General features: G+C 41.8%; 1 protein-coding gene and 2 long non-coding RNA genes across 6 annotated transcripts in view; 1 reads left to right on the top strand and 2 right to left on the bottom strand.

Moving 5' to 3' along the window:
- Window positions 1–967: 967 nt before the first annotated feature.
- Window positions 968–3613, bottom strand: LOC116035531. Its single transcript, XR_004101397.2, has 2 exons — window positions 2258–3613; window positions 968–1643 (listed from the first exon to the last, which is right to left on the bottom strand). It is a non-coding gene; the product is annotated as an uncharacterized LOC116035531 (long non-coding RNA).
- An 807-nt stretch (window positions 3614–4420) lies between these two features.
- arhgef1a (Rho guanine nucleotide exchange factor (GEF) 1a) overlaps window positions 4421–10308 on the bottom strand; it is a 41388-nt gene continuing 35500 nt past the window's right edge. For 3 of the 4 annotated variants that reach the window (XM_031278637.2, XM_031278639.2, XM_031278638.2), the window contains exons 20-22: window positions 9397–9723; window positions 6445–6607; window positions 4421–5013 (exon numbers count right to left, since the gene is read on the bottom strand). In XM_031278637.2, the coding sequence (XP_031134497.1) occupies window positions 4985–5013; window positions 6445–6607; window positions 9397–9723 (519 nt within the window). In that variant the 3' untranslated portion in view covers window positions 4421–4984. The remainder of the gene's footprint in view (window positions 5014–6444; window positions 6608–9396; window positions 9724–10308) is intronic. The other variant, XM_031278640.2, reaches the window with a different exon arrangement.
- Window positions 7125–10308, top strand: part of LOC118493433 — a 7432-nt gene continuing 4248 nt past the window's right edge. Inside the window, exon 1 of the long non-coding RNA XR_004895388.1 lies at window positions 7125–7193. This is a non-coding gene — a long non-coding RNA (uncharacterized LOC118493433). The remainder of the gene's footprint in view (window positions 7194–10308) is intronic.

The following is a 10308-nucleotide window of genomic DNA, read 5'->3' as shown; positions in this document are numbered from 1 at the left end:
GTCTGTCACATATATACAGTCTGTTACATATATACAGTCTGTCACATGAAGACAGTCTGTCACATATAAACAGTCTGTTACATATATACAGTCTGTCACATGAAGACAGTCTGTCACATATAAACAGTCTGTCACATATATACAGTCTGTCACATATATACATTATGTTACATATATACAGTCTGTCACATATATATAGTATATTACACATATACAGTCGGTCACATATATATAGTCTGCCACACATATACAGTCTGTCACATGTATACAGTCTGTCACATAAAGACAGTCTGTCACATATATACAGTCTGTCACATATATACAGTATGTCACATAAAGACAGTCTGTCACATATATACAGTCTGTCACATATATACAGTATATTACACATATACAGTCTGTCACATATATACAGTCTGCCACACATAGACAGTCTGTCACATATATACAGTCTGTCACATATATACAGTATGTCACATAAAGACAGTCTGTTACATATATACAGTCTGCCACATATATACATTGTTACATATATACAGTGTGTCACATATATACAGTCTGTCACATATATACATTGTTTCATATATACAGTCTGTCACATATAGACACACAACCATTCATCACGGACAATCTGGAGTCTCCAGTGAACCAAACATGCAGGTCTTTGGGCTGCGGGAGGAAAGCCATGCTGCCAGTGAAGCCACAGTCCTAACCACTTCACCACCATGCTGCTCTTATGGTTGTGTATTCAAATATTGTAAATTTGTGCACATCGATTAGACAGAGTGGCTGTGAGGTGCATAGCCACATATTTGTATGTGTCAGTCATTTCTAAATGCAGTCACTTAACATAAAACTTTACATATTCATTCATTCATTTATTCATTCATTCATCCATTGGCCTCTTTCACTTGTCTTCAACTTGGAAATACATACTGTACTTTGAATTTTCACACCAACACAAATAAGTTTTGTATTACATGTTTTATTAGTTTATGTAGTAATACAATTCACATGAATGACAAAAAGGTGTTTTTAAAAATAAGTTGAGTACCTGTTTATGTTCGGCCTTACGCTACACTGACAAACACAGCATCTGCTGAATATATAATACCTTATACATCTCATAACTATGTTGCCTTTGAACAATATTTGCCATCAAAGTTTTTACTAATCTTGCCATTTTAGGGATATGTCAATATGTCACTGAGATTGTAGCCTATAATATGTTTAGCAGAAAAGAGTACATACAGTTAAAACACTCTAATATGATGATGTTGAAAGTTCACATTCATGCTATATCCTGAAGATAATATGACATTCATTTGGCAGACGAGTGCATGTTTGTTACAACCTTCTTGGTGGTACAGACTGCAATCAGCCAGTCCTAACACACCATAAAAGAGTTAAACATAATAAAAACACAATAAACCTTAAAGCTTGTTTCTATTAAAGAAGTAAGAAAAAGGAGAGGGTAGGTTTGAAAACATGCAAAACAACCAAACAGACTACTGATTCTTTACCAAAACTTTAAAGTCCCTACGATGCTTAAGATTTCCCAGAACTCTGTTCAGGATGTATTACTGCGACACTGCCCTCTCCTGAAAAACGCCCACATAAGTCATTTTTTCAGGCAGCAATTACTGTGGGTACGCGATCTGTGCTGCCTGCACGATCCGACATTCGCATGCGCAAGATGTTCGCGAATGCGCAGATGATAATCCTGTTTCACGATCTGTTCCACGTTTGCGCACCTTTGCACAGCGGGAGCGTGGAGGAAACTGAAGGTTTGCAGTGACAGAAAAACTCAGACTTCATTCCACATGGAACCGACATGGTGTATGTTCATGTAACATGTAACAACTCCTTTATTATTTTGGATTGGCAACCACGTAAACACCTCGTAATGCATAGCGTAAGCTACATTTAAAAACATCACAACATCCCCACACTACATATCACAAAAATAACAATGTTGCCAAGGCGTAGTACACAGACGTCGATATGCGGTTTTGGATCAGTGCCAATAAGTACTTAATTTAAATATCTTTATAAAACAGACCTGCCTTGAACATCATAATGAACATAACATGTAGCCTACAAAAATATGCCGCCAGTTGTGCCGCCTGGTCGTCAAGTGTTTCAACGCATGCGTGATACAAATAGTGTAGGGAAACCTTCACGTTTTCTACTATGTATTTATGCGCATGGGTATATCGGATCGTGCAGGCAGCACAAATCGCGTACCGACATTTACGACTCATTTAACATTTCTAGTGACGGTGCCCTCTAGTGGCTGTAGTAGTTATGACGGTAGCAAAGCAGGAAGTAAGGTGAGGAAGTAGAAGAGTCCTGGTAAGGAGGCAGGTTGGGGACCCAGGAGAGCGGGGTTCATGCCTGACAGACTGCGATTAGGCCATAGTGATGGAGGAATCCAGACCTCAGCTATGCTTTTATTCTTGTTTAGTGTAAAATATTTCAGGACAAAGAACTTAGGAATCGTTTTAGACTTCTGACTGACACAGCCAATGTTTTTTAGTAGTTTCTCCTTGTCCTTTCAAGCGCTGTTGATGATAAATATTGTAGCAACAGGATTTATTGCAGTATATTGTTGTTATGTATGTTTCTGGTATCTTAGTACAGGTTGTTTTATTGAATAGATTTTTTTTTTATAGAATAGAAACTTATTATTTTTTGTTTTTGTTTTTGTTTTTATGAATTTGAAAGAGGAGAAGCATGGCTTAAAGTGCTGCTTCATGCTGTCCAACCCCTGTTTACAGTAAAGGACTACACTACTACTTTGTCTGTCAAAGGGGATTGAATGACACCAATATTTAAACTACAAAGGTGCAAATCCTATTTTTTTTTTTTATTTAATTTCCATATTATTATTATTATGGTATTGTTATTTTTCAATAAATAAACTAACATTGCCTGATATTTTGGGAGAAAATAATCACCCTGCCTTGTTTTACATTAATTTAATTTCAGTTCTTTTTTAACATAAAAATGAAAAAAACAGTATGATCTTACCGTCAGTCCTAATGATAATTTTGTCAGATCTTAAGATTTACTGTAATAGAGTTACATATTAGCATATCCATCAGTCTTCCACACCCCTGATGGAATGAATTCATCAATCCAAAGCATAATGTAGAAATAAAACAGCTTGCTGTTAAAGGTTATCTACTCAGAAGCAAAGCAGCCAATAAATATTAAGACCGGCAGAATAGATAGACATGCACATCGGAGTCAGTCACTTCATATCAGAATCAACTATAGCCATGGGCAGAAAGGTTCTAACAGAGCAGATGTCACTTCCTGTATTGTGGTGCCTTTAACAGGTGGTTTGGTACTTTTCTCTGGCTATATTAGCATGAGAAGAATGATGGCCAGACTACATTTGGCTGGAGAATAGGTGAGATAGTTCTGTAGTGAGTGAATGTTTATAATATCTGGGTGCTTACTGTTAGGTACCAGAGTGTTAATGTTGCTCTTGCAGTCGACCCCCTTGCATTGGCTCTCAGCGTCAGAACCGACACACAAATCCCCCTTTATTGTCTGTCTGTCTGTCTGTGTGCCTGTCTCTCTGTCTCTCTGTCTGTCTGTGTGTGTGTGTGTGTGTGTGTGTTGTGTGTGTGTGTGTCTGTCTGTCTGTCTGTCTGTGTGCCTGTCTCTCTGTCTCTCTGTCTGTCTGTGTGTGTGTGTGTGTGTGTGTGTGTGTGTGTGTGTGTGTGTGTGTGTGTTGTGTGTGTGTGTGTGTCTGTCTGTCTGTCTGTGTGTGTGTGTGTGTGTGTGTGTGTGTGTGTGTGTGTCTGTCTTTCTGTCTGTCTGTCTGTCTATCTGTCTCTCAGCGTCAGATAGCGTCTCCTTTAGCATCTGTATGGGACGCAGTGGGCAGAGCAGCGGTTCCACCGTGGTGCTGTAAGATGACTAGGAGACCGGGGTTCATGTCCTGTTGTCACTGAAACGTACGTCCCGACCCGGAGCGTCAAAAAGTGACGCCAAGAGTCCCGGCCAAGCGCATTTAAACATGACGCTAAAGGAGACTTTTTGCATAAATAATAAACGGCAAAGATACCTGACCAACCATCGCTTTTTGGCGCTCTGGGAGTGAGAATGTGTTGGTCCTATAGGCTGGTTGTGTGTGTGTGTGTGTGTGTGTGTGTGTGTGTGTTTGTAAATGTCAGTTGTTTCTCTCACATTACAAGCATGCGATGACTAATGGAAAAGCACAGTCTGTTTCTATATTATAACTATTATAACATGTTACGTTCCTGCTAGTCTGGATCAACGACATTCATTTCAAGGATAATCGCCAGGAGGAGACAATGTAAGAATGGAGTGTCAGTTGTTATGTCCTACATATAGGTGAATTTGGGAAAGTTTTATGAAGCTTAAAATAGGGTTATTGTATAGCAATGGCTGCCTTTTCTAGACAACCGCACTGCACAGAGCTCCAGACAGCCGGGGATATGAGAGCAGGCAGCAGAGGAACAAAAACAGCCACACAGCCCCAACATTCTGATAATGACATCCAAAACACAACTCACTCTCAGTGGTTTCTGTAACATGAGAAATACTTTGAATGAGTACGTAGTTTCGCTCACAGTTGAGTCAGCAGTCCTTAATGTGGCCCCGGACACATTCTAATTCTCACTGCTATAAGAACACATGTGGCCTGGAGTCTGAGTGATGGGATCTCAATGCGTCTTGAATGCGTCCCGGGTGCATTCCCAGTTTCATTGATTTGAGCATTCTCACAATTAGCAAGCAGAATGGATTTGATAATGAAGCCTAGATTTAGAGTGCAAGTGGAAAGATTGATGCATTATCGACAAAAAGTGTGTGTGTGTGTGTGTGTGTGTGTGTGTGTGTGTGTGTGTTTGGGGGGGGGACGACTAATAATTAAGTGTGTGAGACCCTCATAAAACGCCCATGGCTATAGCTGTAGGCTCAGTAGCACTGTGAAACATGCTGAGGATCAGATCTCCTCTGTAATATCTTGAAGATCTGAAAAAGAGAGAACAAATCATAATTCAGCTCACAGTTTCCCTAAAAGTATAAGAAAATAACATTTCAGTGGTGTCTTCATTCTATAACCTGACACATTCAAGTTACAACCCAATATTCTGGTATGACGTCATGTGGGGAGAGATATTTGAAACGTGTATTTTGCCGTACGAGACAGACATGTGCAGTGTGAAATGTGAAATTTCATGAAATGTATTGAATTACAAGTCTAATTAATAATACAAGTCTTTTGTCTGCTTTTTTAGTTGTGTGAATAGCATTTAGTGATCTTAAGTGAGATTAAGGTTCCTGTGATTTATCTAGTCTTGAGTTTTTGGGAGAGACTAAAGTTATCTGCATGTACTGTTGCTGTGAACTGATGTGAGTTACCACCGGAGTAGATCCAGTCTCAAACACCACTGGAGCATTACAAATGTAAAACATATCCCTTTAAAAATACATTTGGAGCAGATAAAAAACTGTGCGATTAATTTGCAATTAATTGTGAGTTAACTAGAACACTCATGGGATTAATCACGATTAAAAATTTTAATCGATTAACAGCCCTAACGTACAGTGCACCCCAGTCTCGCTTTGCAAGACCACCCACACGCTGTGGAGCGGAGGAGGGTCTGGCTAGTCCACACGGCATTCCGGGATGGGGGAAAAACATGCTCTGGTTTTTTGGCATTTATTTACACCAATCACAATCGTCATGGGCGGTGCTAATCCCCGGACAGAGCCACAGCGCCTCTGCTAAATAGCCTCGGGAAGGAACTTGTTTTGGTGACTAAAGAGTTGTTTTAGTCGTGCACCAGAAAACTCAGATTGGACAGATAGTCTAGCTAGCTGTCTGGATTTACCCTGCAGAGATCTGAGGAGCAGTTAACCATAGTCCTCAGAAATCCACCGGAGTTTAGAACGCCAACACAAAGAAAGAGGAAGGTAACGGACATACATGCATCCGGCGGAAATTCCTGCGGCACTGGCGTAATCCCGGAAGTGGAACGTCAAGGATATAGACTAAGTACACACTAACCCCTAACCCTAACACACACACGAACCCTGTTCTCCTGAGTGAAAGTCCTGGTTGTATACATGTATTTATAATTGATAATCAGTTGCACAGGCTGCAAATGTCTATCTATAGAAGGTTGTATTGTTGGTTTTTATGATGTGTATACATTGACATGCACCTTATTTTTAAATACTTTAGTTCATCAGTTCTCTCAAAATGTAACAGTGTGGAGTGTATATGTTACTCAGAGTATATTTTAACTGACCAACTTTTCACTTTTATTCAAGGACAAATTTCTGTAGGAAGATTACTTTTACTCAAGTAGAAATAGTATTCTTTTCATCCTTCAAAAACACTATGATTCCAAAATATGGCATGTAACATTCACAGTCATTGTGCGTTATGTCTCTGACCTTTGGAGCTTTCAGATGCTGTCCCATCATCATCATCTGACGTCATGTCTACCTCCACATCACTGCCGTCCTGAAGGCCATCTGATTGGTGGGCTGGTTGCTGGCTGGCCCACAGGGTGTCAGCTCCAGTTGAGACCTCCTTTCCTGGCTGCAGAGATGCAGGCTACAACAGCAAGAAAAGAGGACTGTAAATACCCAGTGAACACAAATCAATTTACTCCTCATGGTTGTATAAGGTGTTGTATGATTCTGGAGGAATTTGTCTGACAGAATAACAGGCATGATGACATCATTATGACACCATCAGGGGGTTCTCTAAGTTTGGGATTGAGACTACAAATCCTTACAGAAAGCCTACATACAAACTTGGGGTGTGGAGTTTGAAATATGTTGATTTTTACCAGGCAGAATGTGTCTAGTAAAAAGATGGTACCGATTCGCATTTTGGGATGTTTCCAGTGTTTTGGAACTTGACTGATACTAGGGACTAAAAGTTAGGATATCCGCCACCACAGTGACGACTCTCTCCCCCCTAAAGAGGGACGTTAACAGGCTTTTCAAGTGACAGATCCCCGCAGCCGGACCAGACCAGGATCACAGGACTGAATGACTATGGACCCGTCGCCCTGACCTCTGTGGTTATGAAGTCTTTTGAGCCCCTTGTTCTGGTTTATCTCAAAGCCCTCACCAACCCACTCCTGGACCCCCTGCAGTTTGCCTATAGAGCCAACAGGTCTGTAGACGACGCAGTCAACATGGCTCTTCATTTCATCCTCCGGCACCTGGACTCCTGAGGATACGTAGGGTACGTCAGGATACTGTTTGTGGACTTCAGCTCTGCCTTCAACACCATCCTTTCTGCTACAGGACAAGCTGACCCAGCTGTGTGTGCCTGACTCCACCTGCAGGTGGATCACAGACTTCCTGTCTGACAGGAAGCAGCACGTGAAGCTGGAGAAACACGTCTCTGACTCTCTGACCATCAGCACCGGTTCCCCTCAAGGCTGTGTTCTTTCCCCTCTGCTCTCCTCCCTGTACACTAGTGATGGCCAGATGAAGCTTCGTGAACCATTTTCTTTATTTTCTGAGCCCACTAGATGGCGGTCTTGGTTTTAAAAGTCCTACAGCATGAAAATTTCACTTTATGAGGTTTTTTAACATTAATGTGAGTTCCCCCAGCCTGCCTATGGTCCCCCAGTGGCTAGAAATGGTGATAGGTGTAAACCGAGCCCTGGGTATCCTGCTCTGCCTTTGAGAAAATGAAAGCTCAGATGGGCCGATCTGGAATCTTCCTCCTTATGAGGTCATAAGGGGAAAGGTTACCTCCCCTTTCTCTGCTTTGCCCGCCCAGAGAATTTGGCCCGCCCATGAGAGAGAGAGAGAGACATCATAGCTTGCCATAGACAGTATATAAGAATGGACCAACAGATCCCGTTGCTCTGGACGGAGACCAGTGAAGGCCGTTAGAAGCACTTTTCCGGTGAGCGCTGAGCGTTACTGCGCAGCCTCCAACTGAGAGAGACGACGTAAAAGTGCCGTGAGCAACGTGTCTGAAAGTTGGAAGTCTTCTGGTAGCTGTGCCAAGAGAAATCTCAATCATTCCCAATCTTGCAGAGAAGGAGAGCGTAGGTATATGTAAGGAGATAACATAGGCACAGGCTAATTATTGATCACTAAAATGATAGTTAACATTAGTAATTACACTTAAACAGCTAATGTGAGACGAAACTGCCTCCGTGCTTCTCCTGTACTATACGGTAATTCCTCTACTATGCGACAGTGAGTTGCGTGGTTATGACACAATCGTTAGCCTATTTTTACAAAAACGTCTGCTACGGAGCCATAACGTGAGGTACAAGGTAATGGAGCCTTTTATACATTGTCGTGTTTCTTTAGAAATAAACAATGGACAAATAGAGTCTTTAAACTCTTCAGATGTAAAGTTATTAAGTGACGTCAAAATGAATGGCAGTCAATGGGATGCTAACGGGGGGTGATCGCTTTGTAGCATTAAAACGGGGCCATAGGAGGTTCGCAGTCCGAGGAGAAGCTTACCCCCTTGTAGCTTGCAAACGAGCAAAGTGGCAGTTGGTCAAGGCCACACCCCCACCCTCCATCTTACCCCCCCTCTCTCCTCCTCAATAGCATTTAAAGCTACAGACACAGAAATGACACGTCCTAAGTAAGGCTCATTGTGGGACTGGCTCTAGTGAGACAACACTGTGGACTCCTTCCTGCTGTTCATCTAGGAACTGTACGTCTCCAGGAACATGAGGTGGGTAGGAAAGATTATGCTGACCCCTCCCACCACAGACACAAACAGTTTGAGTCTCTATTCTGGATTTGGCCTCAAGCCTCACCATTGCCATAGTTACGCATTACGGACAGTTGTGCCCCAGCCACAGGTTGACACAGGATTGCTTAGGGATGCGATATATTAAACCCTGGCTGTTGAATTTACAGATTGTAATTGGTACACTGCGGTTTCAAGGCAGAAATGCTAAGCTATGTTGTTAACTACTCATTTTGCTCATGATATGGCTTGTAATATACAAAAAAAAAAAACACCATATAGACATGCTAATAATTAAAAACTTGATTTTCATTGGAGAGGGTCTTTAAAACACATCTATTTTACATATTCTTTATAATATGTTTTTATATTGTAAATCTTTCTATGCTATATTTAGTTTCTTTACTTTTGCAGTACTTGCTTTTGTTTGTATTTACCTCTTATGTTTATTGTTATGCACCAAAACATAAAGGGAATTTGTTTTATATGTGAAAACTTACTTGGCAATAAACCTGATTCTAATCTAAGCCCACACACACACACACACACACACACACACACACACACACACACACACACACACACACTGATCTTTGGTTTTAAAATCTTTCTCTTGTGAGTTCCCTAACTTGATGGAATTGCAATACAAATGTCCTTACTTGAGAATCCTGCTCCCCTAGCTGCTGGGAAGCAGGCGTGTTCCCGCTGCAGACCTTCATGTGTCGGACATGCTTTTCTAGCTTTGCCCGGGCTCTCTCACTGTCCTTGAACCGGCTCTCGGCATCCCGCAGCCTCAGCAGCTCCTCCTGCAACAGGCTGTGTTGTCTCTGCAAAAGAGCCAGCTCCCCGATGGTCGACCCTGGATTGGCCTCCCGATTTCCACCATCTCTCCAGAAAGGGCGCCACACTCCTCCTGCAGATGGTGCCACGGTATCCTGTGGCTGCAGTAGCAGCTCTAAAATGGAGTCTTGTTTGATGACAGCACCCTGTAGGATATGATAGAGAATCCAGTTTAAAAAAACTGGACAGGCTGAAAATGGATATACAGGCTGAAACAGAGGTGTACCTGTTGGAAAGTTACATTAAATTCCCTTACTCGGTAGGACGAACTATTATACTGTACGTACATACAATTATCTACTGAATGAACATGATTAACCAAGACTAAACTCAGGGTATTTGGGGGTGGCAGTAGCTCAGTCAGTAGGGACTTGGCTTGGGAACCTCTGGCATGTCATGGGCACCTCTCACTCTTGGATCTCAGTGCATGTATAGGTCCGGGTCATCTGTGTGTATGTCGGGCCTGTGTGTAATAACTAACAACAGAGTAAAAAATGTAATTCTCCTTGCGGGATCAATAAAGTAGGTCTTAATCTTAATCTTCAAATTCCGGATTCCTTTTAAAGTTCTTGTTCTGACGTCAGGCACCTGTGTATGTCTCATCATCCATGTATCACCTGTACACTCAGGTCCTCTGAACAGGGATTACTGGCTGTCCCACACGCTCCACTAAAAACTAAAGGTGATGCTTCAGACTGCAAGACTTGCAGTTTGTATGTATAACTTAGTTT

Source organism: Sander lucioperca, chromosome 16, assembly GCF_008315115.2.
Source record: "Sander lucioperca isolate FBNREF2018 chromosome 16, SLUC_FBN_1.2, whole genome shotgun sequence".
Taxonomy (NCBI): domain Eukaryota; kingdom Metazoa; phylum Chordata; class Actinopteri; order Perciformes; family Percidae; genus Sander; species Sander lucioperca.
This window is presented reverse-complemented; position numbering and strand designations above follow the sequence as displayed.